Source organism: Hippocampus comes, unplaced genomic scaffold (assembly GCF_001891065.2).
Source record: "Hippocampus comes isolate QL1 unplaced genomic scaffold, H_comes_QL1_v1.1 scaffold107, whole genome shotgun sequence".
In the NCBI taxonomy this organism is placed as follows: domain Eukaryota; kingdom Metazoa; phylum Chordata; class Actinopteri; order Syngnathiformes; family Syngnathidae; genus Hippocampus; species Hippocampus comes.
Window position 1 is genome coordinate 69746 of NW_017804846.1, and position 16579 is coordinate 86324.

The 16579-nt window shown below is 40.6% G+C and overlaps 2 protein-coding genes and 1 long non-coding RNA gene across 4 annotated transcripts in view; 1 reads left to right on the top strand and 2 right to left on the bottom strand.

Moving 5' to 3' along the window:
• The window catches only part of ldlrap1b (low density lipoprotein receptor adaptor protein 1b), a 43858-nt gene extending 36188 nt beyond the window's left edge, over positions 1-7670 (top strand). The window contains exon 9 of the mRNA XM_019876177.1: positions 6578-7670. Coding sequence (XP_019731736.1) covers positions 6578-6722 — 145 coding nt within the window. The 3' untranslated portion in view covers positions 6723-7670. The remainder of the gene's footprint in view (positions 1-6577) is intronic.
• Positions 698-1215, bottom strand: LOC109519854 (uncharacterized). Its single transcript, XR_002169044.1, has 2 exons — positions 1074-1215; positions 698-751 (listed from the first exon to the last, which is right to left on the bottom strand). It is a non-coding gene; the product is annotated as an uncharacterized LOC109519854 (long non-coding RNA).
• Positions 7671-8273: 603 nt separating the features above from the next.
• kop (askopos) lies at positions 8274-11755 on the bottom strand. Of its 2 annotated transcripts, none has more exons than XM_019876163.1 (5): positions 11595-11755; positions 9402-10329; positions 9080-9180; positions 8884-8971; positions 8274-8812 (listed from the first exon to the last, which is right to left on the bottom strand). In XM_019876163.1, exons 2-5 carry the CDS (start codon positions 10313-10315, stop codon positions 8692-8694), a joined length of 1224 nt encoding a protein of 407 aa, XP_019731722.1. In that variant the 5' UTR covers positions 10316-10329; positions 11595-11755; the 3' UTR covers positions 8274-8691. The 2 variants fall into 2 exon arrangements, with proteins under 2 accessions (XP_019731722.1, XP_019731713.1); XM_019876154.1 differs by having other exon boundaries at positions 8884-8974; positions 11595-11754.
• Between the last annotated feature and the right edge of the window lie 4824 nt (positions 11756-16579).

The window sequence follows — 16579 nt, forward strand, 5'->3', positions numbered from 1 at the left end:
TAACGAACCGTCCAATCAAGTTCGTTTACTTGCTGTGACAAGTCCTTTGTGCTCAACGTCACCCGTGGGTGGCAGAAATCCATCCTCTTTCGAAATGACGCACGGAAGAGATGATAGTTTGTATACCTCATTCAGCATTAAATCACTTTGAAATAACCAGAAACACATGGTCATTAAGGCATTTATTTCAAAAGAAGACTTTCCCCCTCGCCCATGTCTCGTCCACTCTTCGCTGATTGGTTAATGTCGCTGTCTATTTGCTCAAGTTTGCCCCGCCTCAGGAATGCGCTTGATGCTACGACTCACCAGACTCAGCCGCTGGTACAGTGACTGAGTCTGGATTTCCAGGTGATCAGACACTGTCCTCAAAAGATGCTGCTATTCTCGCTCCTCTTACCATCATCTCAGTCCCACGTTTCATACTTGCTATCAAAGACAATTTATATCTCCGTGAGGATAAGTGGATCAGATGATGGATGGATTGATGGGTGATTTGTTTTTAGGCCGAGCCGCATTGCTGAGAGAGTTATATCCCAAACCGAAAAGAAAATGAAGTTGAAATTTAAGTTGGCAGTTGTGGTTGAATAGTTACCTGCATTTAATTTCACCAGCTACAACAGTAGGTACTTCTGAATCCTCTCATGAGAACCAACACAAGAATTGTATCGAGGTTAATCTTTGGGGAAAGATTCTTTTGTCCCTGCCAAAATAACATTACCAAAATACAGTATTACAAGCAGCCCCGACTAACCTATTATCTCCGTGACCCTCGTGAGGATAAGTGGATCAGATGATGGATGGATGGATGAGTGATTTGTTTTTAGGCCGAGCCGCATTGCTGAGACAGTTATATCCCAAACCGAAAAGAAAATGAAGTTGAAATTTAAGTCGGCATTTGTGGTTGAATAGTTACCTGCATTTAATTTCACCAGCCACAACAATAGGTACTTCTGAATCCTCTAATGAGAACCAACATAAGAATTGTATCAAAGATTAATCTTTGGGGAAAGATTCTTTTATCCCTGCCAAAATAACATTCCCAAAATACAGTATTACAAGCAGCCCCGACTAACCTACAGCGTGTTTGTTGTCCACTCTGTTACAATGGTAAAAAATAGTTACCAAAAAACAAAAACAAAAAACGCCGAATGTTAGATTCTTTTTTTATTTGGAATTGTATCAGTGTAGGTTTATGTAATGTTGTGGCTGATACGTGGTGCTCATTTTGGTGCTTTGTTTACAGAGAAATTAGGACTGTTTCAGCAACTCTATATTCCTTCTTTTTGATGGTGTGATTACAATGAATGCGAGAAGATCTTATTTTAGATCTTAGTAGTATGTTATTCTCACAGATAAATCCTGAAAGTATTAATTCATCCAATTTCAAACCAACTAAAAACTTGACACTATATCACTCTCAATTGTGACTCGTTTTGCAGCTGAATTGTTTAATTTTGTTTCTTCTCCCACCTAGTGGTAGTTATTCTAACTGCATTTTTAAATTATTTAACTGACTTTACACTGCCTGTCAAAATACCCAATTCCGATTAATATAATTATCTGAATATTTTTTTTTTTTAGTGACCGGTACTTTACAGGTCGGAGCAGTACAGTGGTTGACATGTCTGCGTCACAGTTCTGAGTTTGTGGGTTTTAAGTCCTGGCTTTTTTGTGTGGAATTTCTGTTCTCTCGATGCATAAGTGGGTTTTCTTCGGGTAGTTAAGCGGGTGTTTTTCAATTTTTATACAGAAGCTAGTGCGTCCAGTATATCGTTCAAATTGTGCTACTTGGGTCAAAAACTAGAATTGTCACTTGAACCAAGCAGGGCACGAAAAAAAAAATCATGTTTACAGACCTTGTCTGGAAAGTGTTTTGTTTCTGTTTGATTGGAATTGCTCCAGCTGGTATATCCCATCCACAAAGTAATCTGAACAGAGCTGAGTCCTGCCATTTTTGTGTGGTATTTCTGTTCTCTCGATGCATAAGTGGGTTTTCTCCGGGTAGTTTAGCGGGTGTTTTTGAATTTTTATACAGAAGCTAGTGCGTCCAGTATATGGTTCAGTTTTTTTCCTTTCATTATGCTGCTGTGATGCTTCTGTGCAAATTGTGCTACTTGGGTCAAAAACTAGAATTGTCACTTGAACCAAGCAGGGCACGAAAAAAAAAATCATGTTTACAGACCTTGTCTGGAAAGTGTTTTGTTTCTGTTTGATTGGAATTGCTCCAGCTGGTATATCCCATCCACAAAGTAATCTGAACAGAGCTGTGATTAATTGACCATTTTAGTCTGCATGCCTGTAACTACGCTCTCACAGTGGTCGAGTAGTCTCCTTGCCAGGTTGTATGTTGCGTCTGTTGTTCACAGATTTGTATTTTATTTTTTAAAGATCACCGTTAAGTCTCATTCATTCCTCATTAGTGCATGGACGAAGGGTGGCATGTGCTACAGTTTTTGCCAGCAAGTGCCTGAGGGCAGTTTCTTTTATTTGTTTAGTTTTGCTCTGTTATCAGATGATTACTTTTTTGTACAGTTTTTGCCAGAAAGTGCCTGAGGGCAGTTTCTTTTTATTTATTTAGTTTTGCTCTGTTATCAGATGATTACTTTTTTTGGAAAGTGTTTTGTTTCCGTTTGATTGGAATTGCTCCTGCTGTATATCCCATCCACAAAGTAATCTGAACAGAGCTGTGATTAATTGACCATTTTAGTCTGCATGCCTGTAACTACGCTCTCACAGTGGTCGAGTAGTCTCCTTGCCAGGTTGTATGTTGCGTCTGTTGTTCACAGATTTGTATTTTATTTTTTAAAGATCACCGTTAAGTCTCATTCATTCCTCATTAGTGCATGGACGAAGGGTGGCATGTGCTACAGTTTTTGCCAGCAAGTGCCTGAGGGCAGTTTCTTTTATTTGTTTAGTTTTGCTCTGTTATCAGATGATTACTTTTTTTTTCCTCTCCACAATGTAATTACATCCCAACATCGTAAATCTCCCACTCGCCTTTTAATGAGAATTCTCCTGGCATGAGCACAGATAGATCTATTCTGTAATTGAAGGCTGCTTTAGGGCCTGGCTAGTTAATGTTGCCCATATCGAAAAAGGTGTTTTTATTGGAAGTTGTTGTTGGGCTGGAGAAGAAAATTGCTCCTGCTTCCCCTATGCACCTGGCATGCAGGTCAATCTGTATCAACTTTTCATTTCATTACGTCCTTTGATTTTATTCCATTGCAGTTTGGGGGATGATGAAAACTGCACCCAATTTCCCCACTTGGGAGCATGACTAGACTCTTGAAAAGTTTATGGAAAGAAAAGTCCGTTCTAGACTTTATACATCTGGGTGGCTGGATCAGACGATATTTTGTATTTTAATGCAAATTTTTTGATTTGCCGGAATGTCTTTAATTTGCCGTCCTTGACCAGCTCTGCAAAATACAACATTCCAGCTGCAGTGTGTCCCACATTCACATTTACCTGTGACCCTCATCCACGAATAAATTTAGGCTTCTACTAAAAGATTTTGCTGCTACCTGTCATTATGTAACTATAGTAATAACTTTTATTGCCACGCAGAAAGCCATTTTGCAGCTATGTGAGTCTGCTAATCAATAACAGACCTGTTTTCTTTTGTGGTGCGATACTGTTAATAAGGGGCCTCAAATGATTGAAGTATCAACTGTATCAATGCTTCAAGTTTTAGAATTAATCTTCGTGGTATCAGCTCAAACAGCTTCGAGCCCCCTCGCGACTCCAGCAGGCGTAAAGGCCGTCTCATCACTTTCACAGCACACTCGGTGCTCCTCTTGTTGTGTTACTGTCTGTTTTGGCTTCGAAACAGCACTCCATGGCAAAGTCGTCAGAGTCTTCCGAGTGATTGACTATGCTGCGAAAAGAGATTTATGGGAAACAAACGGACCACGAGCACAGCCCCCCCCCTCACCCCTCCTCTCCCACATATATTTCAAAAAGCACAATTCCTTTAACCCCGTTAACCCCTAAACGTGGCAAAAACTCAAAAGGGAACACGGCGACATAGGACATCTTGCATTGTAAACAATAGTTCGGTCGATTCCATCATGTTGCTTACGCCGATGATGCCACAACGCATATTCGCTGTTGTCCACAATTTTAGAGAGTTAGTTGTTTCAATTATGTTTGTGACACAAATAAAGGTGTATGTGCATTCACGGTGCCCTCCATAATTATGGGCAGCCCTGGTTAAAAGCCTTAAAATAAATTATTGCAGAAGCATGCTCTCATACTGAAAATTTCACACGATTCACCAGACCCCGAATCAAGCTTCTCTCATAGCCATCTCAGTCCTCCGAATTCAACCCCATTAAAAAGATACGGAGTACACTTAAGGAGGAGAGTGCAGAGGAGAGGACTCAGGTCACTGCATGATTCAGAGAGTGTGCAAAGAGAAATGGTTGAGGAGCTCTCTTTCTGTAGCCTCTCATCTTGTGAAATATTATTGGAGAAGATTACGTGCTGTTTTGTTGGCAAAAACAGGGTTGTACAAAATATTGTTAGGGTGCTCATAATTGTGGACTTCATTATTTTATGTCCAAAAATTTTCCTTAATGTGGGATCCCCCCTCCTTCCCCTCCTTCCACCCACTAAATAAACGGGATGGATTTTCCTCCCCTTTTTAATTTTATTTTTAAAAATTTGCTTCTGTTATTCAGAAAAAAAGGTAAACGTATCATCTGAGTGACATTAATGCATCGTGTGACTGCAGCCTAGGGATTAGAGTGAATTTAAAAAAAATGGACCTGGGCACAGGGAGCTGCAATCTAAGTCCATCCTCATTGAACCGAGCCTTTTTTTTTTTTTTTTCCTTCCTATGGTCCTATTTCTGAGTAGCCAAGTTGTACACTGTTGAAATTTGTCATCGCTAGCCAAGTCTACTGCTTTTCTGGGCTGTTGTTTTGGTTACAATTGTCAGTTGTCCAACCGAGACATTTTGGTCTTAAGACTTGTCCTATTGGATATGTTCATTTTTTTTTTTTTTGTACCCAAACCAGTCTCTTTCGGTGTAATGGGAAAAATCACAGATCAGTTTTCTATCCATCCATTTTCTAATCCGCTTATCCTCACAGAGCCTTTTTTTTTTTTTTTTCCTTCCTATGGTCCTATTTCTGAGTAGCCAAGTTGTACACTGTTGAAATTTGTCATCGCTAGCCAAGTCTACTGCTTTTCTGGGCTGTTGTTTTGGTTACAATTGTCAGTTGTCCAACCGAGACATTTTGGTCTTAAGACTTGTCCTATTGGATATGTTCATTTTTTTTTTTTTTTTTACCCAAACCAGTCTCTTTCTGGTGTAATGGGAAAAATCACAGATCAGTTTTCTATCCATCCATTTTCTAATCCGCTTATCCTCACAAGGGTCACGAGCATGTTGGAGCCTATCCCAGCTGTCTTTGGGCAGTAGGCCCTGAACTGGTTGCCAGCCAATCGCAGAGCAGATCAGTTTTGTCACCTCTTGCTCATCCGTGTGCTCTGTCAGAACTCGAACAAGCTTACATGCCTTGCTGATTTGATCTTTGCGTGAGCAAGCAATCGAACATTGAAAGTAGCCAATGACGCAGTTTGTTCAAATTGATCTACAGCAGAGGTGCCCAAGATCTACTTTTCGATCAAATCAACCACCCGCGATCGACCTGTTTTACCACACACGCACACACACACGCATGCCATGATGAGCAACAGTCATAACAGCCCCTGAGATGAACGAAATAGAAAAATAAATTGAATTACCGGTATACATGAAACAAACTCTGAATGAGAATAATAATAACAATAAAAGATAGGGCGCAACAGCTCTGATTGCAAGCTGCAATTGCAGACTGCTGACCATGAACAACTTTCGGTGATGCAGGTCACTGGTCGTCGTAGGTTAAAAGTGACCTGCTTTTTTTATTTTATTTTTTAAAACCCTTTTTGTGAAAGTGAGACTGATAGGATGCTCAAGCAGCAGTGTGCACGAACACAAACGTATATTAACAGCACAAACACAAATGTTTTGGGTTGGGTTTGTCCCCCTCTCCATCCAACGTGGGATCAACTTGATCTGTTGTATTTGCAACACATTTGCAATGTTAGCTGACTTGTGATGTTTGCCCCCCTTTCCAGCCGAAGTCTGGATAGCTTTGAATCCTGCTCAGGTAAAACGATGTCATTCATCGGCTCTCGTGAAATCCACCTCATTGTCCCTCTTCATCTGTCTGGATAGCCACATGTAGTCGAATTCATTCCAACATGCCATCAACCATTAGCACCGCTCAGATCTCTTGTATGACTCATGCAGTTAGACAAAGAATATAGTCCACACGTCGTCACACGTTTCTCACCTGCCTGCTTAGGAATCTCACTCTTGCCATTAACTTATTGTCAAAGTGTGGACATGTGCCTTTCATGCAAAGACATTTTGTAGCCACACGACTCATCTTTTTTACATGCGCCGACAGCTCATCTTTATCCAGTATCCGTACAGTATGTTGCTGTTCCCAAGCTTTCTCAGTCTGCCGTGTACGTTTCTAATCCCGTCCTTTCAAATGTCTCTTGCTGTGTCCCCTCTCAGACTCGCTGAGTCTCGCACTAACCCCCAGGTCCTGGACATTGGGGTAAACCCTCAGGATTTCACCACTGATGACTGCCTGTCGCCAGGCAAATGGGACCAGGAAGACACAGACTTTCCAGCACAAAAAGACTCTCCGGGGTTCTAATTGAAAGCCTCCGCCCAAAGAGACCGGCAGGGAAAAGACGAGACAGTCAAGTGGGTTCTCCGCAGCCCGTTGATGTCCCCTGGTGGTTCAGACTGGGGCGGCTCTTGGGCGCTTCTGCATCGACTCAACTCGAGAAGGGTGACACGAGCAGGCTTTGCACTCAACAGGCCAAAGCAATATGAAATGATAAAACGAGTTTCTTTTCTACAATGTGCAGCCTGTTTGTTACACTCAGTGTATTATTTCTTGTTACTTCTCCTTATCCATTCACTGTATGTATTGTGTTTGTGGTATATATATATATTTTTTTGCAAACATGTTTAAGAGTCTGTGTACGTGAACACTTTATACCAAGGCTTTTGCTTCTTGTTGGGCAATATACGCTTTAAGGAAAAGTATGAACGTCTTTGTAAAAAAAAAAAAAAATATATATATATATATATATGCTAAGAGATATAAGCAAATGACAATCCTATTTTTTTCCAAATGCAAAATCTATTTTTGGCACAGTGCATGTTTCCATGTTTAAAATGACATCTTTCATGTAAGGGAATTTCATGTCCAAATTATTTGTTACCCATGCCTTGATACCTTGAATACAGCGGAGTACCCTTTCTTACCTGCATTAAACACAAAGCGTTAAGAAAGCTGCTAAAATTGACCGTAACAAGTGTACCCACACAGACATGTTGGTGGAACAACAACATTTACATACCTGTAGATTCAAGATGGCTTTATTACTTTGTTTTTCGGTTTGCAAACTTCAGAAGCCACATTCACTCAGAGAACCATTCCAAAAAGGATTGGACGCCAGTGTATTCACCAACTGTTGGTGCAATGATTTATTTTTCGGATTCACTCTTCAGTGTTATTTTTGTACCTTGTTGTTTGCTGAATGAATTTAACTTAACAAATTTACATTAAATTTCAAGACAGTTTGTTTGCTTATGTACAGTTGTCCCTACATTTTGTTTGTAAAGTCATTTTGATTTTTTAACCTTATTTTGATGCTGAATGCTCAGGTTTCAGAATCTGCCAAAGTGGTCAACTGTTACACATTGAGTTACATGTTTCAGCTAGCAATTCGCTATACTTAATTGCATTGTGTAGTCAATTACAGATCTCAGCTATACCAAGAACCAGAACATTGTCAATAAGTGTACCATTTTGGTTTTGAAAATTTATATTTATAAGGTCAAATTTTAATTTACCATTATTCAGCTGGTCCCTCTCTCTGGAATGACCTCCCACTGAACATTCGGCAAGCCTCCTCGCTGCCCATCTTTAAAACCCGCCTCAAAACTCACTTGTATTCTTTGGCATTTGACTCAGATTTGTTCTTGGTTTTGCTGTTTGGTGCTTTCTACCATCTTTGTTACCGATTTGTTGCTTTACTCTGGTATATGGTAGTCGCTCCGTGTACAGCACTTTGTATGCAGCGATGGCTGTCTGAAAGTGCTCTATAAATATAGTTGAGTTGAGTAATAGTTAAAAAAAAAAACTACAAAAGAATCTTCTATCATGAAATAACTGAGGCAAACACAACTATCATTTGATTTACACAGCATTTAATCCGATGATGCATATACACATATACACGCAAAGGATTGGACATCTGAACAGGAGAAAATTCCTCACAGCAAGTACAAAAACATGCGTTAACTTTCAAGATTTATGTAACAAAACATGAACTCTAGTAAAATCACAAATACTAAGATGCTCAAAAAGCAATGTTGGTTATTGAACTGTATAATTTCTACAGGAACTCAACAGATGTGCTTTTTCGTCCACATATGCTAAAGCATTAAAATTTCTAATTCCAGCATTCTAATTTGTAATCCTTAAACACAACATGCATTTAGTTTTGAAACACTGCAAACTTATTTCTAAAAAGTGCAAACATAAGTGCGACCATCACAACAATTGTTAAAAAAAAAAGTTACATCACAACAATTGTTTAAAAAAAAAGTTAGGAAATGGAACTTCTTTCAAAGATTTTCTGCACCTTTTCAAAACGCTTGTGCGTTCCCAAGCTCTTGGCTTGCCATTCAACGAGGGATATTTTCGGTACGTAGTGTGCCCTGTAGTTCCTGAAGGGAAGTGCAATTTTCATGTAAAATTCCTTGCGTCCTGGGAGTAAAATGCACCAGAGAAGGTATACCTGCGCGTGAGGTCAGAGAGATGTTGCCACTGTCTTCCGGAGGAATCGTACACCACTTGTGTCAAAAGACCTTCCATTTCACGAACGGCTTCTTTAGAAAAGACATCAGCATTGTCAAAACTTTGAAAAGTAACAGTGTTGGAGTTGTGACTGAGGTGCCCCCTGTGTGGTGGCTCAAATGAGGCCCCGACGTTACCTTGAGCAGCATCTGAAGCCTCACTAAGATGTTTGTGAACCAGCTGGACATACATTTGTTTCTCTCGTTCCCAATCTGCTTCAGTGTTGAGTGCCACCCGCCTGGAAAACAGTGCCAAAAAAAGTATTGGGACTCCTGGTCATGACATCTGCAACAAGTGAAAATTAAATTAAGTTGGTTTCCTCAGGTAGTTATGAGAGCTTCTCATCTGCGATGATTTTAAACTTCAAGACTAAGAAAAAAAACAACCTCCCCACCCCCCTGCAATATTGCATTACTCTCCAAAGTAATGTGCTAGTGTGGAAGGTGCTTGAGTACTAACCTCCCAGGAAGGATGGAGACTGGACTGGTACTGGGTCTTGATGTGTACAACTCCTCCTTGTCAGGATTTTGTGGGTTCCAAAGACTGCGCTCCTCCTTTCCGCACACAGATGATTCTAAAACGGGGGGACCAATATCCCACACCTCCTCCACATCGCCGCCAAAAGATTCTACAGCGGAGTCCAATGACAGTCCACCTAGGTCAGGTTCTGCACCTTTCAGTGAGTGAGAAAGTTTGGATGGGGGACGGCTCTTGTCCTCAGCCGCCTGTAGAATTGGACTACAGCCTAGCGGGGACTGGAGTGACGGAGTGAGGCACATGGACAAATAACCCTTATCAACATCTTCATCTGTTTTATCGCTTTTACAGGGCTCAGGGAGATTGAGGCACAGGAGCTTGTTAACTTCGGACTCAAAGACGGGGTGATGAGGTACAACCTCATATTTGCTCAAACATGGATCAGTCCCTGCCAGACTGCATGGTTCCCACCTGGACTTACATGCCACATGTTCCAAACTCACAGATTCACTGGTTGTCAATTTGATGGGCCGCGTTTTAGCAAACGGTGAGGCCTGAGATTGGCCAAGATGGGGGGTTTGTCCCATGAGAGGACTGTCGTGGGATATGAAACGGTCTTCATCTGGCCTTGACACATTGCAACTGATTTCTGGTTTCTTTGCTGGAGTCTCAAAGTAGCTATCCTGAATGGAATCATCCAGTTTCCGCTTGGTCGCTCTGTTGTTGAACAAATCACTTTTAAAATTAGTAATTGGTTCCGGAAACTTGTTCCGATCCCTCTCAGCAAATGCCGCCCTTCCATATGCTGACAAAGGTTTAAGGTGTCTGAAAGTGGAGCTCTTGGATGGCATGTTTTTATCTTTAAGATGGTCGAAAGTGGAGCGCTTGGGCAGCATGTTTTAATCCAAACCTGTTAAGAGAGAATAAAGTATGTTTACTCATTCCTCACTTCCACATGTACAATCAACCAACCTCAAAGCCATATAAATACAGGACATATGACAATAATTCCTAACTTATGTGGCGTGACACATAATGCCAACGTCAGACTACATGAATGTGGCCTGATTTTGACTTGTCACGTCATTAGTTTTTCAAGTAATTTTTTTTCTCCCCACCAATCAGGAATGGGTCCATAGTCCCCCCCCCCCTTTTTTTTGTTGCTTTTTCTGAGCAGAAAACACACGCAAATGCACATAATGCCTCTGTCGACATGACTTTGACAGCTGCTTTTCCCACCTCCCCGACAGACCTGCATCGGTGGACTGAATCTTGATGGAAGCATGCAATGATTGGGGAGGGTCTAGTGACTCTCGTCACTGATGAACTTGACGGAAAAAAAAAAAGTAATGTCTAACAAGGCCTTAAGTGTGCTGTCAGACATCAGGATCCTATCTATGCCAGCGACGTGTGGATAGCAGAAGGTACGATAAACGTGTATGCACCTGTTGTCATTCATGCAACAGAAATACTTCACACCCAGTATGTAAATGTGTGATGTCATCATTACTTTAGTTTGCAGAATTTTTGTAACTGTGCTTGGTGCTGTGTAGTTTTTCGTAGGTAAAATTTGTGCTTGGCTCAAATAAATGTTTGGAAACAGTTTTAGGTAGGCTAGAGCACAATCAGGTGACAAATTTCATGATCGCGTAAAACTGCATCATTTGGGACACTTTTTTTTTTATCTACTACCTATATAAATCCCAACTATTTCACAGCTAACACTTCTCAATCCTGGTCACCAAAATGTAATACAGTACATGCATTGAATTTTGCACCCACGTCTTATAGGCCTTAAGCTTTTCAAACGTAACCATTGAACCTCTAATTTATTTTATGTCAGAATCCCAAAAGTCCCAAAATATGATTTAAAAAATAAGTACTCATTACCAGAAAAACACACACGGTGAGGGAACAAATTTCAGTAATTATTCCACTAACAAAGTTAGTTCGCGATAAACCGACCGCGTTTCAGTCACTTTTGATGCATGAGTAACTGACGTTGCAGTCAATCGGGAATTATCTTGAATTTCAAATCTACTTCCATTGCGCGCATTTTTATGCTCTCCGCCGGCGGCGACTTCAGCTTCACGCTGATATTAGCTCGCAAATCGCATTTATTCGTATTTAGCACAAAAAAAAAGACGACGATTGCGACAGCGAAGTTCGTCTTACACACAACATCGACCCTCCACGGTAGTCCAAGGAAGACGCTTCTTCGAAAGTGTGGACTGGAACAAGGTCTCACTAAACTGGCAGACTGCACACACCGGCACGTTGAGGCGTTAGTGACGTAGGGCCTTGTTCAAATTTAGTAGTTTCATCCCAAGTTGATGTTTTTGTTTGTTTTTTTTTTTTTTTTTTTTTTTTAATTTTTCTTCATCATCATCATTATCACCATGATCATCATCATTATTATTGTAGTATCGGTTTATTGTTATTTGTTATGTGAGGGGGCGGGACCACTCGAGTAGGGGGTGACGTCAGTGAAAGGTGAGTGTTTGGGCGTGAATTGTGGCCATCAGCAGCTCGAGTGTGGATGGGTTTTGTTACCGTTTCGTTTATTGAAAAAGGCCAACAGATTGCATCAGCGACTGTGTGCATCCTACGGCATTGTTATTATTATTATTATTATTATTGCTGCCATTTAGGCAGGTGGGATGCAAAACATGTTGAAGAGAAAATAACTTGAATATTGCTATTAATTTCTATTACCTTTTAAAATGGAAAAGATAGTCACCCTACATATTAAAATGCAATGCAGTGCCCAATTAATATTTAAACAAATATCACTACTACTGTACTTTTCCTCTGCTGCCCTCTCTTGTCTGATTGGTGTCTCTGGGTTGCCAAGATAGTTTTTCTCAAAATAAAATTGATATTTCTACAATTTCCGATCAAGTGCAATTGCGACTTTTAGGTTTTTCCATCTCTCCACTAATCGTAACGTCCCGTCTCGCGATATTTGTAGAGATTAAACGACTCAGTTTCGTGTCTACATTATTTTGTTGATAAAATTTCCAACTAACAGGCAAACGTTTTTCCCTGCTTTTAACATAAGATGGGCAGAGTAGCCAAAACTGGTACTCAAATAAGTGTACTGTCTCTTTAGAATAGTATCACTCAGGTAAAAGTAAAAAGCACTTAAAGAAAATAAAAGTAACTAAATAAAACATTCATCCAACACATGATCTGCTTATCCTCATGCGTGCTGGAGCCTATCCTAGCTGTCTTCTGATTAAAACAAAAATATTAAACCAAGAGAAGATTATTTTAATTGTGAGGAGATTTAAGATGCAGATTACCTCTGCAGTGTGAGTTTGACGCGCTAACCACTGGACCACCGGGCCGCCTAGAAATGTATTATAAAAAACTGAAATATATGAACAGCACATATTTAAATATGAGGGGGGCCCGGTCTGTGCCATGAAACTCCAGGGTTTAATATGAGTCCGACTCTGGCCGAGGAATCCAGTAATGTAAAGCTACTCATTACTTGGGCCTTTGTAAGCTTCTGTTTACAGAAACGTAACAATTGTGACCATGCTAATGTTCCAGCTAAGGACACTGACAAATTCCGACTGTACTAATAATGTCATCACACATTTGGGGAAATTCTTTCTCCAAGCACATCTTTTTTTGCTCTTTCACCAGCCTAGATAGCTTTGAATCAGGACAGCAGACCTGAGGTTTCCACATTAACATCAGCAGGGGGAGCTGTAGGACCGCGTTTTGTCATCGCTAAGGTAGCACTTCTTCCAGGTCCTTTAGTATTTACACGTTTTCCCCATATTTAACTAATGTGACAGATGGCAGAGATGTAATGGATGTGGGAATGACATACACTCTCGTTTTAACTGACATGCTTTTATTGATAGGCTTAACACACACATTGCAGGATGAAGCCATCAGCTTTGTAGTAAACTAATCGCAATAGCACGGTGCAAGACTGGTTAGCACGCCCGACGGCTGTGGTTAGCACGTCTGCGTCACATTGCAGAGGTGCAGTGTTCGATTTCGGCTCCGGCTTTTCTGTATGGCAAGCCATTTGAGTTATTGAGGATTTCCGTGCAACTAGTTCGACAAAGTGCGTCACTAGTGTGGCTGAGTGTCGAACTAGTGCTGAAAGAGATCGCACTAGTGTCACACACTCATGTCTGACATCAGGGATTTGGAATAAATGCTCAAATGGCTTGCCATATTCCTGTGTGGGGTTTGCATGTTCTCCCCATGCCTGCGTGGGTTTTCTCTGGGTACTCCAGTTTCCTCCCACATTCCAAAAACATGCATGGCGAGTTACAGTAATGGAACACTCCACATTTGTCATAGGCGTGAGTGTGAGCGCAGATGGTTGTTCGTCTCTGTGTGCCCTGCGATTGGCTGCCAACAGGTTCAAGGTGTCCCCCCGCGACCCTTGTGAGATTAAAACGGATTGGAAAATGGATGGATGAATGGTATTGCTCTTCAAGTTTTCATGAAGGTCATCTTTCAGCTGTCCTCTTTCGTGCTATTTAATGGGTTTATTTCTATATACATGTATGTATGTGAATGCATGGCAAGTCAACTTTATTTATACAGTGCATTTAATCCACAAGGTGCAATGTGCTTAAAAGATAATGTTTAAAGGCAAGGTGCAACAATTAAAGGGGAAAGTATTTAGGACAATTAAAGAAAAAAAACTGAAATTTAAGACATTAAATGTACAGTAAAAAAAAAAGAAGCAAAGTGGTTACTGAAAGAATGTGCAGCATAAGAACATGATTTGGATAAATTGATAATAGAAATGCTCTTCTTCTTCTTCTCCTTTCGGCACGTCCCTTTTCAGGGGCCGCCACAGCGAGTCATTAATTCCCATCCGTCCCTGCAAACCGCCCTATCAACTCGCATGTCCGTCTTGGGAAAAGTTTTACGCCGGATGCCCTTCCTGACGCAACCCTCCCCATTTCTCCGGGCTCGGGACCGGCACCGGGGAACAGTGTACCCCCAGGGGAGGGCACTGCTCCCCAGCGGCTGGGTTGATAATAGAAATGCTCTAAAAAACCTTTATCATAAATGCAGTAAAATATGGTGTAGTGCATGTGTTAGGAGAGGGTAAATGACATTTCTCCTCTTGGGCCAATTACAGGGATGCTCCTCTTTTTCTTCTTTAACCCATAATGTGTTTCTGCGTGTGGTTCAAGATATTTTATCCCTTGTGGGCATGTCGACGTTGATCCTCTGTTCCCAGTAACACATATGGACGATCCATCCATCCATCCATTTTCAACACCACTTATCCTGAAGAGAGTCGCAGGAATTGCTGGAGTCTATCCCAGCTGACTTTGGGGCGAAAGGCGGAATAACCTTGAACTGGTCGCCAGGCAGTCACAGGGCACACCTTATGGATGATCATTTTCTCAATTCAGATTTGTCCTTGTCATTTCACATTTAGGTATGCTTTTCTCAAATATTTTCAACTGCCATGGTATTCAATTAACATTCTAATACCCACAGGTATAAAGTACATTATTAGAATATTAATTTAACCGTAATTGGATGAATGGGGAGGATACTGAAAAGGCTAATTATTTGTTTTTCCATATCTATGGATATAGTACGCTTTAATAGCTTTGTGCACTAGTGGTTCACACAGCTGTCACACACATTAGCCAACCTATCTAAAAGGCCAGCCTATTCAAGATCCCTGCTGCCTGCAGGCCGAAACTTGTTGACATGTTTCTTATTTATCAGATTGAGTTATCTGAGAAGTCTGACAGTTAATGCCTGGGGAATCCCAAGCTTCAAATGTATTATTCATGGAATCTTCTTGGATTCATGCACTTTTTCTCCATGAGCCCAACAACAGAACTGTTGCCTTATGACCAGAGACATTGAGACGGCAGCAGAGCAAATTTTACATCCCACCAACATTGTCCCGCATGAAAGAATTCAGACTGTTATTTGGAGAAAATATTTGATACTTTATTTGAAGCCAACACAAGTAAGCACACACCAGATACTTCATAATTGAAGTCGTGTCACCTTGTGCAGAACAGTTTATTTAAACCATGCTAGCCCTCATGAAGCAACAACTGCCGTACATGTTATACAATAAATAGAAATATGCTTGGATTAAGAAAGCATTTTTTATTCTTTAACCATGCTTCTTGGTCCACTTTCGTTATTCACAACTGAAACAGGCTGATTTGTCTCAGTGGTGACTTTGTTTCCAGACACGCTTTCGAATTCCTATAAAACACGTGTTCAATAAACTGATGGGAGCGAAAAGCATGTGGGATGGTTGCATTCAAAGCGAGGTCCCAGCATCTCAAAAAAAGCTTTCACCAAAGCGCTTCAAAGACATTATTCAAGACAATGCCATGATCGATTCTGGTTTTCTAAAATATTTGTAGAACAGCAATATTCAATGGGTGTCAATATATGCAAACTGCTCAAATCAAATACAGCACCTCCACATGAGCTGTACACTCCTACATCTTTACACAAATTGAATATAAATGAGTGTTTTGTCAAAGAGCATTAGAACAACAAATGTGTGGAACATTCTGACAACCTTCATGAATCCACCCCTTGTGTAAAACCAATTACGGATCACTACTTGTACAACATGAAGCCACAACATATTGTGAGTGAAAATCGTGTTTTTCTAAGATAGTCAGTGCCATTTTTATTGTTGTTTTGAAATTTTAACCCTTTCATGAACCAAAAATGATAACCTGTAACCTGACAACAAGCTGACCACCGTAGTCACCGCTATCCCTGGAAGGGTTAAAAACATGTCTTGACCCTTGTCCTTATCAAGCAATTTCAAAGAATCTTGGTGTCTTGTTCTTTTTTTTAAACACGTTTTTCTGTCCTTTTTCATGCAATTTCCATTTTGCCATGGCCGGAATATTTTTAGGTGTTGCGTAACATAATATTGCGGTGATTATTTTTGATATTGTACAAAATGGCTGCTGTTTATCTGAGTGGATGCTATTAATTGGAATAGGGAAAATTAATTTAACCCTCTACAGTATCACAAAGCTAAAGAGCTCAGATTTTTCTGTCCAGTGCAGATGGAACACTGTTTTCAGATCAGGTACCCTTCAATTGGAGCTCAATGCCTGTCTTCTCCAAAGCCACTATGGCCGAAACAGAAAATGAGTGAGCACTTGTCA

Bases quoted from the DNA above. Each gene is read 5' to 3' on its own strand.
- kop (XM_019876154.1), bottom strand. From the start codon at position 10,315: ATGCTGCCCAAGCGCTCCACTTTCGACCATCTTAAAGATAAAAACATG. The intron at 8,975-9,079 runs GTAACGTCGGGG...TCTTTTCTAAAG, and splicing joins GGCTTCAGATGCTGCTCAAG to AAGCCGTTCGTGAAATGGAA. The intron at 8,813-8,883 runs GTATACCTTCTC...ACTTCCCTTCAG, and splicing joins CTCTCTGACCTCACGCGCAG to GAACTACAGGGCACACTACG.